General features: G+C 71.9%; 1 protein-coding gene across 1 annotated transcript in view; it reads right to left on the bottom strand.

Annotated features, from left to right (window-relative positions):
- The window catches only part of LOC144594880 (uncharacterized), a 50,480-nt gene that overhangs the window by 21,248 nt on the left and 11,542 nt on the right, over nt 1-17,690 (bottom strand). Inside the window, exons 3-6 of the mRNA XM_078401803.1 lie at nt 4,022-4,107; nt 3,319-3,382; nt 2,657-2,795; nt 1,125-1,254 (exon numbers count right to left, since the gene is read on the bottom strand). Coding sequence (XP_078257929.1) covers nt 1,125-1,254; nt 2,657-2,795; nt 3,319-3,382; nt 4,022-4,107 — 419 coding nt within the window. The remainder of the gene's footprint in view (nt 1-1,124; nt 1,255-2,656; nt 2,796-3,318; nt 3,383-4,021; nt 4,108-17,690) is intronic.

Raw genomic sequence — 17,690 nt, forward strand, 5'->3', positions numbered from 1 at the left:
CCCCCCACCCCTCCACTTCCCACTGCCCCCACCCCTCCACTGCCCACCCACCACCCCACCTTCCACTGCCCACTGCCCCCCACCCCTCCACTTCCCACTGCCCCCCACTGCCCCCACCCCTCCACTTCCCACTGCCCCCACCCCTCCACTTCCCACTGCCCCCACCCCTCCACTTCCCACTGCCCCCTGCCCCCCCACTGCCCGCCACCCCTCCATTTCCCACTGCCTCCCACCCCTCCACTTCCCACTGCCCCCTGCCCCCCCCAATGCCCACCCACCCCTCCAGTTCCCACCGCCCCCATCCCTCCACTTCCCCCTGCTCCCCCACTGCCCCCACCCCTCCACTTCCCACTGCCCCCTGCCCCCCCCACTCCTCCACTTCCCACTGCCCCCTGCCCCCTGCCCCCCCACCCCTCTACTTCCCACTGCCCCCAGCCCCTCTACTTCCCACTGCCCCCTGCCCCCCACCCCTCTACTTCCCACTGCCCCCTGCCCTCCCTCCACTTCCCACTGCCCCCTGCCCCCCCACCCCTCTACTTCCCACTGCCCCTGCCCCCCCACCCCTCCACTTCCCACTGCCCCCTGCCCCCCCACCCCTCCACTTCCCATTGCCCCCTGCCCCCCACCCCTCCACTTCCCACTGCCCCCTGCCCCCCCACCCCTCCATTTCCCACTGCCTCCCACCCCTCCACTTCCCACTGCCCCCTGCCCCTCCACCCCTCCACTTCCCCCTCACCCCTCCACTTCCCACTGCCCCCTGCTCCCCCATTGCCCCCCACCTCCCTCTGCCCCCACCCCTCCACTTCCCACTGCCCCGCCCTCCCACTGCCCCACCCCTCCACTTCCCACTGCCCCCCACCCCTCCACTTCCCACTGCCCCCTGCTCCCCCACTGCACCCCACCCCCCCCACTTCCCACTGCCCCCTGCTCCCCCACTGCCCCCCACCTCCCTCTGCCCCCACCCCTCCACTTCCCACTGCCCCTGCCCTCCCACTGCCCCCCCCCACCCCTCCACTTCCCACTGCCCCCCCACCCCTCCACGTCCCCCTGCCCACCCACCCCTCCACTTCCCCCTGCCCCCCACTGCCCCACCCCCTGCCCCTCCACAGCGGTGCGGTGCCTACCTCTGCAGGGTCATGGTGGTGCGATGGGTCAGCATGTCCCAAATCCGTGCTGTGCGGTCACAGGATGTAGAGGCGACGCGCTGTCCGTCTGGGCTGAACCGGCAGCGGGTCACCGTGCCGCCATGTTGCTCTGTGCCGAGACGCTCCACATGTACCCGGGTATCGCCGCACACTCACGGAGCGTGGAGCGCAGGGTGGGGCGGGAGGGGGCGGGGTGGGGGTGGGGCAGGTTGGGGGAAGGTGGGGGTGGGGAAGGTTGGGGGTGTGGACGGGACGGTAAGGGTGGGGCAGGTTGGGGGTGTGGACGGGACGGGTGGGGGGGGCAGGTTGGGGGGAGGTGGGGGGGGCAGGATGGGGGGGGCAGGTTGGGGGTGTGGACGGGACAGTGGGGGTGGGGCAGGTTGGGGGGTGTGGACGGCATGGGTGGGGGGGCAAGATGGGGGGGTGTAGACGGGATGGGTGGGGGCAGGTTGGGGGGGGTGTGGGTCGCGGCTGTGTGGACGGGGAGGGGCGGTGAAGGTAGAGCGGGTGACAGCGATGGGCAGGGACAGTGGCAATCCCTCCCCTTCCCCTACCCACCAGCGCCTCTATCCCTCCTACCTCCACCGCTATCCTCCAGCCCCAACGCTCCGACCCTGTCCCCTCCGCTCTCCGTCTCCCCTGGCTCTGGTGCATTCCCACCTCTCACGTTCTCCGCTTCCCCCTCCCTCACCTTCCCTCCCCTCCTCAAGGCCTACCCCCCCACTCTCGTTCCCCCACCCACCCTACCCCACCGCTCTCCCCTCCCGCCCCTCACCCGCCCGACTCCCACACCCGCCCTACCCCACCCCCCAGACCCCCCTACCCCACCCCCCAGACCCGCCCTACCCCACCCCCCAGACCCGCCCTACCCCACCCCCCAGACCCGCCCTACCCCACCCCCCAGACCCGCCCTACCCCACCCCCCAGACCCGCCCTACCCCACCCCCCAGACCCGCCCTACCCCACCCCCCAGACCAGCCCTAACCCCCCCCCACTCTCCCCCTCTCCTCGCCCCTCCCCTAACCCCGCCCCGCCCCTCTCCCCGCCCCGCCCCTCCCCCCCCAGCCCGCCCCTCACCCCCATCCCCCTGGCCCGCCCCTCCCCTCGGCCCTCCCCTCCCCCCAGGCTCGCCCCTCCCCCGGCCCGCCCCATCCACTCGCCCTCCCCCCCGGCCCGCCCCTCCCCCCGGCCTTCCCCTCCCCCCGGCCCTCCCCCCCGCCCCTCCCCCCCGCCCCTCCCCTCCCCTCCCCCCCGGCCCGCCCCTCCCCTCTCCCCGGCCCGGCCCGCCCCTCCCCTCCCCTCCCCCCGGCCCGCCCCGCCCCTCCCCTCTCCCCGGCCCGGCCCGCCCCTCCCCTCCCCTCCCCTCTCCCCGGCCCGGCCCGCCCCTCCCCTCCCCTCCCCTCCCCCCGGCCCGCCCCTCCCCTCTCCCCGGCCCGGCCCGCCCCTCCCCTCCCCTCCCCTCTCCCCGGCCCGGCCCGCCCCTCCCCTCCCCTCCCCGGCCCTCCCCCTACCCTGCAGGCTGGCGATGGGGGTACCGGAGTCGGCCGCTCGGATGTAGACGGCGTTGTTGATGTCGCTCCCACACACCACGTGCCGCCCGTCGAAGGAGATGTGGCAGCAGGTCAGGGGGCGGTGGTGAACGGCTGCCCACTGAGGGGGACAAAGCCGATTACTCAGGCCCGGCCCAGCAGAGGCCATTCAGCCCGCTGACCTCTGCTGTCCCGCCCAACCATCTCCCTTCCAATCCTCCTGCCCACCCACTCCCATGGCAAGATGTCCAATCCGCTCACCCATCCCTCCTCAGCCCCGTTGACCGCCCCCAGGCCCTGAAGCAGTCACTCTGCCCGCTGCGTCACTCTGCCTCAGCTGCTCATGGACCACTACACTTGCACCATCCTGCTGCTTTGCATTGGTTGCTCTGTTTATCGTTCCTGTCTGTGAGCTTGATGTGAGCAAGGAGTTTCATGGCATTCCGGTACATGGGACAATAAACTAATCGGATCTAAATCTCCCCGCTGGCTATTATTTCAGATGTTCACCATCTGCGGTATTTTACTTCTGGCGAGAGTGAGGAGATGCGTCTCTACTTTAGGCATTGCTGAGAGATGATGAACTAGGTGTGTACATGTGTAATGGGAGTTGTAACTGGTGTGGATTCTGAACAAACGCCTACCAGAACTTTGCCCGTTTCAACATCCCATGCCTTCAGCGATTTGTCCCAGGAGGAGGTGAACAGTCTGCGGGTGGAACACAAAAGCGGGGTCAGGCTGGTTCTTAAGCCAAAAGCTGATGAAACAGCTCCAGTGATCCAGTGCTGGCACATCGCAAACAGTTGTGGGGTGGGTAAGGTGCGGGTGAGGAGCGGCTGTGGGGTGAGTGAGGTTGGGTGTGAGTGGGTGAGGTGTGGGGTGGGGTGGGTGTGGGTTGGTAAGGGGCGGGTGAGGAGCGGCTGTGGGGTGAGTGAGGGTGGGTGTGAGTGGGTGAGGTGTGGGGTGGGTGTGGTGTGGGGTGGGTGTGGGTTGGTAAGGGGCGGGTGAGGAGCGGGTGAGGAGCAGGTGAGGGTGTGGGTGTGGGTGGGTGAGGGGTGGGATGGGGTGGGTGGGTGAGGGTGTGGGTGGGTGAGGTTGGGTGAGGGGTGGGTGTGGGTTGGTAAGGGGCGGGTGAGGAGCGGGTGAGGAGCAGGTGTGGGTGTGGGTGGGTGAGGGGTGGGGTGGGTGGGTGTGGGTGGGTGAGGGGTGGGATGGGGTGGGTGGGTGAGGGGTGGGTGCACCCACCAGTGGGATGGGTGGCCATGTGCAGTGCGGTGTAGAGCAGCCTGTGCACCGGAGCCTGTGTGTGGAAGGGGTGAGCTGGCAGATGGGCTGTTGGATAATCACCTTTGATTGTCGGGGCTGAGGCAGCACTCGGTGACGGGGGCAGAGTGCAGCCTGTAGTCGCAGACTTGGCTTCTGGTCGCCACGTCCTGTGGTGGGTGAACAAGGAAAGCTCAGTCACTGCCCCCCACTCACAGCCCTGGGGACCATCCCGCCTCTCCCCCCCTGCACCCCCTCTCCCCCCCTGCACCCCCTCTCCCCCCCTGCACCGCCGCTCCCCCCCTGCACCGCCTCTCCCCCCCTGCACCCCCTCTCCCCCCCACGCACCCCCTCTCCCCCAGCACCCCTTCTCCCCCCCTGCACCCCCTCTCCCCAGCACCCTCTCTCCCCCCCCTGCACCGCCTCTCCCCCCCTGCACCCCCTCTCCCCCCAGCACCGCCTATCCCCCAGCACCGCCTCTCACCCCCTGTACCCCCTCTCCCCCTGCACCCACTCTCCCCCCTGCACCCCCTCTCCCCCAGCACCACCTCTCCCCCCAGCAACGCCTCTCCCCCCCTGCACCGCCTCTCCCCCCCTGCATCCCCTCTCCCCCCCTCTCCCCCCCTGCACCGCCTCTCCCCCCCTGCACCGCCTCTCCCCCCCTGCACCCCCTCTCCCCAGCACCCCCTCTCACCCCCTCTCCCCAGCACCCCCTCTCACCCCCAGCACCGCCTCTCCCCCCTGCACCCCCTCTCCCCCAGCACCGCCTCTCCCCCCTGCACCCCCTCTCCCCCTGCACTGCCTCTCCCCCAGCACCGCCTCTCCCCCCCTGCACCCCCTCTCCCCCCTGCACCCCCTCTCCCCCCTGCACCACCTCTCCCCCCAGCACCGCCTCTCCCCCCCTGCACTCCCTCTCCCCCACAGCACCCTCTCCCCCCCTGCACCGCCTCTCCCCCAGCACCACCTCTCCCCCCTGCACCCCCTCTACCCCCTGCACCCCCTCTCCCCCCCTGCACCGCCTCTCCCCCAGCACCGCCTCTCCCCCCTGCACCCCCTCTACCCCCTGCACCCCACCTCCCCCCTGCACCCCTCTCCCCCAGCACCGCCTCTCCCCCCTGCACCTCCTCTCCCCCCTGCACCCCCTCTCCCCCCCTGCACCCCTCTCCCCCAGCACCGCCTCTCCCCCCTGCACCTCCTCTCCCCCCTGCACCCCCTCTCCCCCCCTGCACCGCCTCTCCCCCAGCACCGCCTCTCCCCTCTGCACTCCCTCTCCCCCCTGCACCCCCTCTCCCCCCTGCACTCCCTCTCTCCCACCTTGCACCGCTTCTCCCCCCCTGTACCCCCTCTACCCCTGCACTCCCTCTCCCCCCTGCACCGCCTCTCCCCCCTGCACTCCCTCTCCCCCCCTGCACCCCCTCTCCCCAGCACCCCCTCTCCCACCCTGCACCACCTCTCCCCCCTGTACCCCCTCTCCCCCTGCACCCCCTCTCCCCCCTGCACCCCCTCTCCCCCCTGCACCCCCTCTCCCCCCAGCACCACCTCTCCCCCCAGCACCGCCTCTCCCCCCTGCACCGCCTCTCACCCAGCACCGCCTCTCCCCCCAGCACCGCCTCTCCCCCCCTGCACCGCCTCTCCCCCCCTGCACCCCCTCTCCCCCAGCACCCCCTCTCCCCAGCTCCCCCTCTCCCCCCTGCATCGCCTCTCCCCCCAGCACCGCCTCTCCCCCCCTGCACTCCCTCTCCCCCACAGCACCCCCTCTCCCCCCCTGCACCGCCTCTCCCCCAGCACCGCCTCTTCCCCCTGCACCCCCTCTCCCCCTGCACCCCCTCTCCCCCCCTGCACCGCCACTCCCCCAGCTCCCCCTCTCCCCCCTGCATCGCCTCTCCCCCCAGCACCGCCTCTCCCCCCCTGCACTCCCTCTCCCCCACAGCACCCCCTCTCCCCCCCTGCACCGCCTCTCCCCCAGCACCGCCTCTTCCCCCTGCACCCCCTCTCCCCCCCTGCACCGCCACTCCCCCAGCACCGCCTCTCCCCCCTGCACCCCCTCTCCCCCCTGCACTCCCTCTCCCCCACAGCACCCCATCTCCCCCCCTGCACCCCCTCTCCCCCCTGCACCGCCTCTCCCCCCTGCACCGCTTCTCCCCCTCTGCACCCCCTCTCCCCCCTGCACCCCCTCTCCCCTTCTCCCCCTGCACCCCCTCTCCCCCTGCACCCCCTCTCCACAGCACCCCCTCTCCCCCCCTGCAGCGCCTCTCCCCCTGTACCCCCTCTCCCCCTGCACCCCCTCTCCCCCCTGTACCCCCTCTCCCCCAGCACCACCTCTCCCCCAGCACCTCCTCTCCCCCAGCACCGCCTCTCCCCCCAGTACCCGCCTCTCCCCCCCTGCACCGCCTCTCCCCCCCCCTTCATCCCCTCTCCCCCTCTGCACCCCCTCTCCCCCCCTGCACCGCCTCTCCCCCCCCTGCATCCCCTCTCCCCCTCTGCACTCCCACTCCCCCCTGCACCGCCTCTCCCCCCCTGCACCCCCTCTCCCCCAGCACCCCCTCTCCCCAGCACCCCCTCTCTCCCCCTGCACCGCCTCTCCCCCCAGCACCGCTTCTCTCCCCCAGAACCGCCTCTCCCCTGCACCCCCTCTCCCCCCCAGCACCGCCTCTCCCCCCCCTGCACCCCTCTCCCCCACAGCACCCCTTCTCCCCCCCTGCACTGCCTCTCCCCCAGCACCGCCGCTCCCCCTGCACCCCCTCTCCCCTCCTGCATCCCCTCTCCCCCTCTGCACCGCCTCTCCCCCCCTGCACCCCCTCTCCCCCCAGCACCACCTCTCCCCCCAGCACCGCCTCTCCCCCCTGCACCGCCTCTCACCCAGCACCGCCTCTCCCCCCAGCACCGCCTCTCCCCCCCTGCACCGCCTCTCCCCCCCTGCACCGCCTCTCCCCCCCTGCACCCCCTCTCCCCCAGCACCCCCTCTCCCCAGCTCCCCCTCTCCCCCCTGCATCGCCTCTCCCCCCAGCACCGCCTCTCCCCCCCTGCACTCCCTCTCCCCCACAGCACCCCCTCTCCCCCCCTGCACCCCCTCTCCCCCTGCACCGCCTCTCCCCCCCTGCACCGCCACTCCCCCAGCTCCCCCTCTCCCCCCTGCATCGCCTCTCCCCCCAGCACCGCCTCTCCCCCCCTGCACTCCCTCTCCCCCACAGCACCCCCTCTCCCCCCCTGCACCGCCTCTCCCCCAGCACCGCCTCTTCCCCCTGCACCCCCTCTCCCCCCCTGCACCGCCACTCCCCCAGCACCGCCTCTCCCCCCTGCACCCCCTCTCCCCCCTGCACTCCCTCTCCCCCACAGCACCCCCTCTCCCCCCCTGCACCCCCTCTCCCCCCTGCACCGCCTCTCCCCCCTGCACCGCTTCTCCCCCTCTGCACCCCCTCTCCCCCCTGCACCCCCTCTCCTCTTCTCCCCCTGCACCCCCTCTCCCCCTGCACCCCCTCTCCACAGCACCCCCTCTCCCCCCCTGCAGCGCCTCTCCCCCTGTACCCCCTCTCCCCCTGCACCCCCTCTCCCCCCTGTACCCCCTCTCCCCCAGCACCACCTCTCCCCCAGCACCTCCTCTCCCCCAGCACCGCCTCTCCCCCCAGTACCGCCTCTCCCCCCCTGCACCGCCTCTCCCCCCCCTTCATCCCCTCTCCCCCTCTGCACCCCCTCTCCCCCCTGCACCGCCTCTCCCCCCTGCACCGCTTCTCCCCCCAGCACCCCCTCTCCCCCCCTGCACCCCCTCTCCCCCCCAGCACCCCCTCTCCCCCAGCACCGCCTCTCCCCCCCTGCACCCCCTCTCCCCCCAGAACCGCCTCTCCCCCTGCACCCCCTCTCCCCCCCAGCACCGCCTCTCCCCCCCTGCACCCCTCTCCCCCACAGCACCCCCTCTCCCCCCCTGCACTGCCTCTCCCCCAGCACCGCCGCTCCCCCTGCACCCCCTCTCCCCTCCTGCATCCCCTCTCCCCCTCTGCACCGCCTCTCCCCCCCTGCACCCCCTCTCCCCCCAGCACCACCTCTCCCCCCAGCACCGCCTCTCCCCCCTGCACCGCCTCTCACCCAGCACCGCCTCTCCCCCCAGCACCGCCTCTCCCCCCCTGCACCGCCTCTCCCCCCCTGCACCGCCTCTCCCCCCCTGCACCCCCTCTCCCCCAGCACCCCCTCTCCCCAGCTCCCCCTCTCCCCCCTGCATCGCCTCTCCCCCCAGCACCGCCTCTCCCCCCCTGCACTCCCTCTCCCCCACAGCACCCCCTCTCCCCCCCTGCACCGCCTCTCCCCCAGCACCGCCTCTTCCCCCTGCACCCCCTCTCCCCCCTGCACCCCCTCTCCCCCCCTGCACCGCCACTCCCCCAGCACCGCCTCTCCCCCCTGCACCCCCTCTCCCCCCTGCACTCCCTCTCCCCCACAGCACCCCCTCTCCCCCCCTGCACCCCCTCTCCCCCCCTGCACCGCCTCTCCCCCCTGCACCGCTTCTCCCCCTATGCACCCCCTTTCCCCCCTGCACCCCCTCCCCCTGCACCCCCTCTGCCCCCAGCACCTCCTCTCCTCCAGCACCGCCTCTCCCCCCAGCACCGCCTCTCCCCCCCTGCACCGCCTCTCCCCCCCTTCATCCCATCTCCCCCTCTGCACCCCCTCTCCCCCCCTGCACCGCCTCTCCCCCCCCCTGCATCCCCTCTCCCCCTCTGCACTCCCACTCCCCCCCTGCACCGCCTCTCCCCCCCTGCACCCCCTCTCCCCCAGCACCCCCTCTCCCCAGCTCCCCCTCTCCCCCCTGCATCGCCTCTCCCCCCAGCACCGCCTCTCCCCCCCTGCACTCCCTCTCCCCCACAGCACCCCCTCTCCCCCCCTGCACCGCCTCTCCCCCAGCACCGCCTCTTCCCCCTGCACCCCCTCTCCCCCCGGCACCCCCTCTCCCCCCCTGCACCGCCACTCCCCCAGCACCGCCTCTCCCCCCTGCACCCCCTCTCCCCCCTGCACTCCCTCTCCCCACAGCACCCCCTCTCCCCCCCTGCACCCCCTCTCCCCCCCTGCACCGCCTCTCCCCCCTGCACCGCTTCTCCCCCTATGCACCCCCTTTCCCCCCTGCACCCCCTCCCCCTGCACCCCCTCTGCCCCCAGCACCTCCTCTCCTCCAGCACCGCCTCTCCCCCCAGCACCGCCTCTCCCCCCCTGCACCGCCTCTCCCCCCCTTCATCCCATCTCCCCCTCTGCACCCCCTCTCCCCCCCTGCACCGCCTCTCCCCCCCCCTGCATCCCCTCTCCCCCTCTGCACTCCCACTCCCCCCCTGCACCGCCTCTCCCCCCCTGCACCCCCTCTCCCCAGCACCCCCTCTCCCCAGCACCCCCTCTCTCCCCCTGCCCCGCCTCTCCCCCCAGCACCGCTTCTCTCTCCCAGAACCGCCTCTCCCCCCAGCACCCCCTCTCCCCCCCTGCACCCCCTCTCCCCCCCAGCACCCCCTCTCCCCCCCTGCAGCGCCTCTCCCCTGTACCCCCTCTCCCCCTGCACCGCCTCTCCCCCCCTGCACCCCCTCTCCCCCAGCACCCCCTCTCCCCAGCACCCCCTCTCTCCCCCTGCACCGCCCCTCCCCCCAGCACCGCTTCTCTCTCCCAGAACCGCCTCTCCCCCCAGCACCCCCTCTCCCCCCCTGCACCCCCTCTCCCCCCCAGCACCCCCTCTCCCCCAGCACCGCCTCTCCCCCCCCTGCACCCCCTCTCCCCCCAGAACCGCCTCTCCCCCTGCACCCCTCTCCCCCCCAGCACCGCCTCTCCCCCCCTGCACCCCTCTCCCCCACAGCACCCCCTCTCCCCCCCTGCACCGCCTCTCCCCCAGCACCGCCTCTCCCCTGCACCCCCTCTCCCCCCTGCACCGCCTCTCCCCTCCTGCATCCCCTCTCCCCCTCTGCACCGCCTCTCCCCCCCTGCACCCCCTCTCCCCCCTGCACCGCCTCTCCCCCCTGCACCCTCTCCCCTCCTGCATCCCCTCTCCCCCCTGCACCGCCTCTCCCCCCCTGCACCCCCTCTCCCCCTGCACCCCCTCTCGCCTGCACCCCCTCTCCCCCCTTGCACCGCCTCTCCCCCCCTGCACCCCCTCTCCCCCAGCACCGCCTCTCCCCCCATGCACCCCCTCTCCCCCCCAGCACCGCCTCTCCCCCCTGCACTCCCTCTCCCCCACAGCACCCCCTCTCCCCCCCTGCACCGCCTCTCCCCACTGCACACCCTCTCCCCCCCTGCACCCCCTCTCCCCCCCTGCACCCCCTCTCCCCCTCTGCACCGCCTCTCCCCCCTGCACCCCCTCTCCCCCAGCACCACCTCTCCCCCAGCAACGCCTCTCCCCCCCTGCACCCCCTCTCCCCCTCTGCACCGCCTCTCCCCCCCTGCATCCCCTCTCCCCCCCTGCACCCCCTCTCCCCCCCTGCACCGCCTCTCCCCCTAGCACCGCCTCTCCCCCCAGCACCGCCTCTCCCCCCCTGCACCCCCTCTCCCCCCCTGCACCCCCTCTCCCCCCAGCACCGCCTCTCCCCCCCTGCACTCCCTCTCCCCCCTGCACCGCCTCTTCCCCCCTGCACCCCCTCTGCACCACCTCTCCCCCTTAGCACCGCCTCTCCCCCCAGCACCCCCTCTCCCCCCAGCACCGCCTCTGCCCCCCTGCACTCCCTCTCCCCCACAGCACCCCCTCTCCCCCCTGCACCCCCTCTCTCCCCCCTGCACCCCCTCTCCCCCCTGCACCCCCTCTCCCCCGCCTCTCCCCCCTGCACCCCCTCTCCCCCCTGCACCCCCTCTCCCCAGCACCGCCTCTCCCCCCCTGCACCGCCTCTCCCCCCTGCACCCCCTCTCCCCCTGCACCCCCTCTCCCCCAGCACCGCCTCTCCCCCCTGCACCCCCTCTCCCCCCAGCACCGCCTCTCCCCCAGCAACGCCTCTCCCCCCCTGTACCCCCTCTCCCCCTGCACCCCCTCTCCCTCCTGCACCCCCTCTCCCCCCTGCACCCCCTCTCCCCCAGCTCCACCTCTCCCCCCAGCACCGCCTCTCCCCCCCTGCACCGCCTCTCCCCCCCCTGCATCCCCTCTCCCCCTCTGCACTCCCACTCCCCCCGTGCACCGCCTCTCCCCCCCTGCACCCCCTCACCCCCAGCACCCCCTCTCCCCAGCACCCCCTCTCCCCCCCAGCACCGCCTCTGCCCCCCTGCACTCCCTCTCCCCCACAGCACCCCCTCTCCCCCCTGCACCGCCTCTCCCCCCTGCACCCCCACTCCCCCCTGCACCCCCTCTCTCCCCCCTGCACCCCCTCTCCCCCCTGCACCCCCTCTCCCCGCCTCTCCCCCCTGCACCCCCTCTCCCCCCTGCACCCCCTCTCCCCAGCACCGCCTCTCCCCCCCTGCACCGCCTCTCCCCCCCTGCACCCCCAGCACCCCCTCTCCCCCTGCACCCCCCTCTCCCCCAGCACCGCCTCTCCCCCCTGCACCCCCTCTCCCCCCAGCACCGCCTCTCCCCCAGCACCGCCTCTCCCCCCTGTACCCCCTCTCCCCCTGCACCCCCTCTCCCTCCTGCACCCCCTCTCCCCCCTGCACCCCCTCTCCCCCAGCTCCACCTCTCCCCCCAGCACCGCCTCTCCCCCCTGCACCGCCTCTCCCCCCCCTGCATCCCCTCTCCCCCTCTGCACTCCCACTCCCCCCCTGCACCGCCTCTCCCCCCCTGCACCCCCTCACCCCCAGCACCCCCTCTCCCCAGCACCCCCTCTCTCCCCCTGCACCGCCTCTCCCCCCAGCACCGCTTCTCTCTCCCAGCACCGCCTCTCCCCCCAGCACCCCCTCTCCCCCCTGCACCCCCTCTCCCCCCCAGCACCCCCTCTCCCCCAGCACCGCCTCTCCCCCCCTGCACCCCCTCTCCCCCCAGAACCGCCTCTCCCCCTGCACCCCCTCTCCCCCCCAGCACCGCCTCTCCCCCCAGCACCCCCTCTCCCCCCCCTGCACCCCCTCTCCCCCCCAGCACCCCCTCTCCCCCAGCACCGCCTCTCCCCCCTGCACCCCCTCTCCCCCCAGAACCGCCGCTCCCCCTGCACCCCCTCTCCCCCCCAGCACCGCCTCTCCCCCCTGCACCCCTCTCCCCCACAACACCCCCTCTCCCCCCCCTGCACCGCCTCTCCCCCAGCACCGCCTCTCCCCCCCTGCACCCCCTCTCCCCCCTGCACCGTCTCTCTCCCTGCACCCCCTCTCCCCTCCTGCATCCCCTCTCCCCCTCTGCACCGCTTCTCCCCCCCTGCACCCCCTCTCCCCCCTGCACCCCCTCTCGCCTGCACCCCCTCTCCCCCCTTGCACCGCCTCTCCCCCCCTGCACCCCCTCTCCCCCAGCACCGCCTCTCCCCCCATGCACCCCCTCTCCCCCCCAGCACCGCCTCTTCCCCCCTGCACTCCCTCTCCCCCACAGCACCCCCTCTCCCCCCCTGCACCGCCTCTCCCCCCTGCACCCCCTCTCCCCCCTGCACCCCCTCTCCCCCCCTGCACCCCCTCTCTCCCTCTGCACCGCCTCTCCCCCCTGCACCCCCTCTCCCCAGCACCACCTCTCCCCCAGCAACGCCTCTCCCCCCCTGCACCCCCTCTCCCCCTCTGCACCGCCTCTCCCCCCCTGCATCCCCTCTCCCCCCCTGCACCCCCTCTCCCCCCCTGCACCGCCTCTCCCCCCAGCACCGCCTCTCCCCCCAGCACCGCCTCTCCCCCCCTGCACCCCCTCTGCACCACCTCTCCCCCTTAGCACCGCCTCTCCCCCCAGCACCCCCTCTCCCCCCCAGCACCGCCTCTCCCCCCCTGCACTCCCTCTCCCCCACAGCACCCCCTCTCCCCCCTGCACCCCCTCTGCACCACCTCTCCCCCTTAGCACCGCCTCTCCCCCCAGCACCCCCTCTCCCCCCCAGCACCGCCTCTGCCCCCCTGCACTCCCTCTCCCCCACAGCACCCCCTCTCCCCCTGCACCGCCTCTCCCCCCTGCACCCCCACTCCCCCCTGCACCCCTTCTCTCCCCCCTGCACCCCCTCTCCCCCCCTGCACCCCCTCTCCCCAGCACCCCCTCTCCCCCCCTGCACCGCCTCTCCCCCCCTGCACCCCCAGCACCCCCTCTCCCCCTGCACCCCCTCTCCCACAGCACCGCCTCTCCCCCCTGCACCCCCTCTCCCCCCAGCACCGCCTCTCCCCCAGCACCGCCTCTCCCCCCCTGTACCCGCTCTCCCCCTGCACCCCCTCTCCCTCCTGCACCCCCTCTCCCCCCTGAACCCCCTCTCCCCCAGCACCCCCTCTCCCCCCTGCACCCCCTCTGCACCACCTCTCCCCCTTAGCACCGCCTCTCCCCCCAGCACCCCCTCTCCCCCAGCACCGCCTCTCCCCCCATGCACCCCCTCTCCCCCCCAGCACCGCCTCTTCCCCCCTGCACTCCCTCTCCCCCACAGCACCCCCTCTCCCCCCCTGCACCGCCTCTCCCCCCTGCACCCCCTCTCCCCCCTGCACCCCCTCTCCCCCCCTGCACCCCCTCTCTCCCTCTGCACCGCCTCTCCCCCCTGCACCCCCTCTCCCCAGCACCACCTCTCCCCCAGCAACGCCTCTCCCCCCCTGCACCCCCTCTCCCCCTCTGCACCGCCTCTCCCCCCCTGCATCCCCTCTCCCCCCCTGCACCCCCTCTCCCCCCCTGCACCGCCTCTCCCCCCAGCACCGCCTCTCCCCCCAGCACCGCCTCTCCCCCCCTGCACCCCCTCTCCCCCCCTGCACCCCCTCTCCCCCCAGCACCGCCTCTCCCCCCCTGCACCGCCTCTCCCCCCAGCACCGCCTCTGCCCCCCTGCACCCCCTCTGCACCACCTCTCCCCCTTAGCACCGCCTCTCCCCCCAGCACCCCCTCTCCCCCCCAGCACCGCCTCTCCCCCCCTGCACTCCCTCTCCCCCACAGCACCCCCTCTCCCCCCTGCACCCCCTCTGCACCACCTCTCCCCCTTAGCACCGCCTCTCCCCCCAGCACCCCCTCTCCCCCCCAGCACCGCCTCTGCCCCCCTGCACTCCCTCTCCCCCACAGCACCCCCTCTCCCCCCTGCACCGCCTCTCCCCCCTGCACCCCCACTCCCCCCTGCACCCCCTCTCTCCCCCCTGCACCCCCTCTCCCCCCCTGCACCCCCTCTCCCCAGCACCCCCTCTCCCCCCCTGCACCGCCTCTCCCCCCCTGCACCCCCAGCACCCCCTCTCCCCCTGCACCCCCTCTCCCACAGCACCGCCTCTCCCCCCTGCACCCCCTCTCCCCCCAGCACCGCCTCTCCCCCAGCACCGCCTCTCCCCCCCTGTACCCGCTCTCCCCCTGCACCCCCTCTCCCTCCTGCACCCCCTCTCCCCCCTGAACCCCCTCTCCCCCAGCACCACCTCTCCCCCCAGCACCGCCTCTCCCCCCCTGCACCGCCTCTCCACCCCCCTGCATCCCCTCTCCCCCCTGCACCCCCTCTCCCCCCCTGCACCCCCTCTCCCCCCCTGACCCGCCTCTCCCCCCAGCACCGCTTCTCTCTCCCAGCACCGCATCTCCCCCCAGCACCCCCTCTCCCCCCTGCACCCCCTCTCCCCCCTGCACCCCCTCTCCCCCCCTGCACCGCCTCTCCCCCCCTGCACCCCCTCTCCCCCCTCTCCCCCCTGCACCGCCTCTCCCCCCTGCACTCCCTCTCCCTCCCTGCACCCCCTCTCCCCCAGCACCGCCTCTTCCCCCCTGCACCCCCTCTGCACCACCTCACCCCCCAGCACCCCCTCTCCCCCCCAGAACCGCCTCTCCCCCCCAGCACCGCCTCTCCCCCCCTGCACTCCCTCTCCCCCACAGCACCCCCTCTCCCCCACTGCACCGCCTCTCCCCCCTGCACCCCCTCTCCCCCCTGCACCCCCTCTCCCCCCCTGCACCGCCTCTCCCCCCAGCACCGCCTCTCCCCCTGCACCCCCTCTCCCCCCTGCACCCCCTCTCCCCCCCAGCACCCCCTCTCCCCCTGCACCCCCTCTCCCCCCCTGCACCCCCTCTCCCCCCCCCCTGCACCGCCTCTCCCCCATCACCGCCTCTCCCCCCCTGCACCCCATCTCCCCCCCAGCACCGCCTCTCCCCCCCTGCACCACCTCTCCCCCAGCACCCCCTCTCCCCCTGCACCCCCTCTCCCCCAGCACCGCCTCTCCCCCCTGCACCCCCTGTCCCCCCAGAACCGCCTCTCCCCCAGCACCGCCTCTCCCCCCTGCACCCCCTCTCCCCCCCTACACCCCCTCTCCACCCCTGCACCCACTCTCCCCCCTGCACCCCCTCTCCCCCCTGCACCCCCTCTCCCCGTGCACCCCCTCTCCCCCAGCACCACCTCTCCCCCCTGCACCGCCTCTCCCCCCTGCACCTCTTCTCCCCCCCTGCACCCCCTCTCCCCCAGCACCACCTCTCTCCCAGCACCGCTTCTCTCTCCCAGCACCGCCTCTCCCTCCCAGCACCGCCTCTCCCCCCAGCACCCCATCTCCCCCCCTGCACCCCCTCTCCCCCCTGAACCCCCTCTCCCCCCTGCACCGCCTCTCCCCCCCTGCACCACCTCTCCCCCCCTGTACCCCCTCTCCCCCCTGCACCGCCTCTCCCCCAGCACCGCCTCTCCCCCAGCACCGCCTCTCCCCCCTGCACCCCCTCTCCCCCCCTGCACCCCCTCTTCCCCCCAGCACCGCTTCTCTCTCCCAGCACCGCCTCTCCCCCCTGCACCGCCTCTCCCCCAGCACCGCCTCTCCCCCCCTGCACCCCCTCTCCCCCCTGCACCCCCTCTCCCCCCCTGCACCGCCTTTCCCCCCCAGCACCGCCTCTCCCCCCCCTGCACTCCCTCTCCCCCCCTGCACCCCCTCTCCCCCTGCACCCCCTCTCCCCCCAGCACCCCCTCTCCCCCCTGCACCGCCTCTCCCCCCCTGCACCCCCTCTCCCCCCTGCACCCCCTCTCCCCCCTGCACCCCCTCTCCCCCCTGCACCGCCTCTCCCCCAGCACCCCCTCTCCACCCCTGCACCCCCTCTCCCCCCCTGCACCCCCTCTCCCCCCCTGCACCGCCTCTCCCCCAGCACCCCCTCTCCCCCTCTGCACCCCCTCTCCCCCCTGCACCGCCTCTCCCCCCTGCACCCCCTCTCCCCCCCTGCACCGCCTCTCCCCCCCTGCACCGCCTCTCCCCCAGCACCGTTTCTCTCTCCCAGCACCGCCTCTCCCCCAGCACCCCCTCTCCCCACCCCCCCGCACCGTTTCTCTCTCCCAGCACCGCCTCTCCCCCTGCACCCCCTCTCCCCCCTGCACCCCCTCTCCCCCCCTGCACCGCCTCGCCCCCAGCACCGCCTCTCTCCCCCCGCACCCCACACACAGAAAAATAGAAAATAGGTGCAGGAGTGGGCCATTCAGCCCATCAAACATCCAAAATCAGTACCCCATTCCTGCTTTTTCCCCATATCCATTGATTCCGTTAGCCCTAAGAGCTAAATCTAACTCTCTCTTGAACACATCCAGTGAATTGGCCTCCACTGTGGCAGAGAATTCACAACTTTCTGGGTGAAAAAGTTTTTCCTCATCTGTCCTAAATGGTCTACTCCTTATTCTTAAACTGTGATCCCTGGTTCTGGAAATCCCCAACATCGGAACATTTTTCCTGCATCTAGCCTGTCGAATCCCTTAAGAATTATAGATGTTTCTATAAGATTCCCTCTCATTCTTCTAAATTCTAGTGATTACAAGCCCAGTCATGCCATTCTTTCATCATATGTCGATCCCGCCATCCCGGGAATTAACCTCATGAAACTTAGCTGCACTCCCTCAATAGCAAGAACATCCTTCCTCAAATGTTGAGATCAAAACTGCACTAAATACTCCAGGTGTGGTCTCACCAAATCCCTGTACAACCGCAGTAGGATCGCCTTGCTCCTAAACTTAAATCCTCTCGCAATGAAGGCCAACATGCCATTAGCTTTCTTCACTGCCTGCTGTACCTGTACGATTACTTTCAGTGACATGTACATGCTATATACACCCAGGTCTCATTGCATCTCCCCTTTTTCTAATCTGACATCATTCAGATAATATTCTGCCTTCTTGTTCTTGCCACCAAAGTGAGCAACCTCACATTTATCCACATTATACTGCATCTGCCATGCATCTGCCCGCTCACCCAACCTGTCCAGGTCATAGCATCCTCCTCGCAGTTCACACTGCCACCCAGCTTTTCTTTTTTCTTTCCAAGGACTTTATTCAGTAATTGCATATTACAGTGTACCAGAGGTACAAAAACGTTCAATAGTCACATTACATCAGGTAATCATTATAATACAATAATAGCATTTTTATCTGCAATACACTTGCCCTCCGTGGCGACCAGCGTTCACGGAGGCCTCCAGAGTCCCCATGGACACGGTGCGTTCCCTCTCCAGGGACACGCGAGCACGGACATCGGCCTGGAAGAGGGGCAGGTAGCCGACTGCCTGGACCCGCGAATGGCCATCTGCCAGGCCCAGGAACAGACCGACAGGGAAATCCCACCGTCCCGATCAGCCCTCCCCACTCCCTGCCTTGTGCCCAAATACCAGAATCGTGGGACTAAAATGCAACCAAAACTTGAGGAGCAGCCCCCTCAGATATTCGTACAGGGGCTGCAGCCTCTCAGAATATGTAAACATAGTACACAGGGGACGGACGGTCCTCTCTCCCTTACTGGTCACCATCTACACCTCGGACTCCTGCCACATGC

This window comes from Rhinoraja longicauda, chromosome 6 (genome assembly GCF_053455715.1).
Source record: "Rhinoraja longicauda isolate Sanriku21f chromosome 6, sRhiLon1.1, whole genome shotgun sequence".
Classification (NCBI taxonomy): domain Eukaryota; kingdom Metazoa; phylum Chordata; class Chondrichthyes; order Rajiformes; family Arhynchobatidae; genus Rhinoraja; species Rhinoraja longicauda.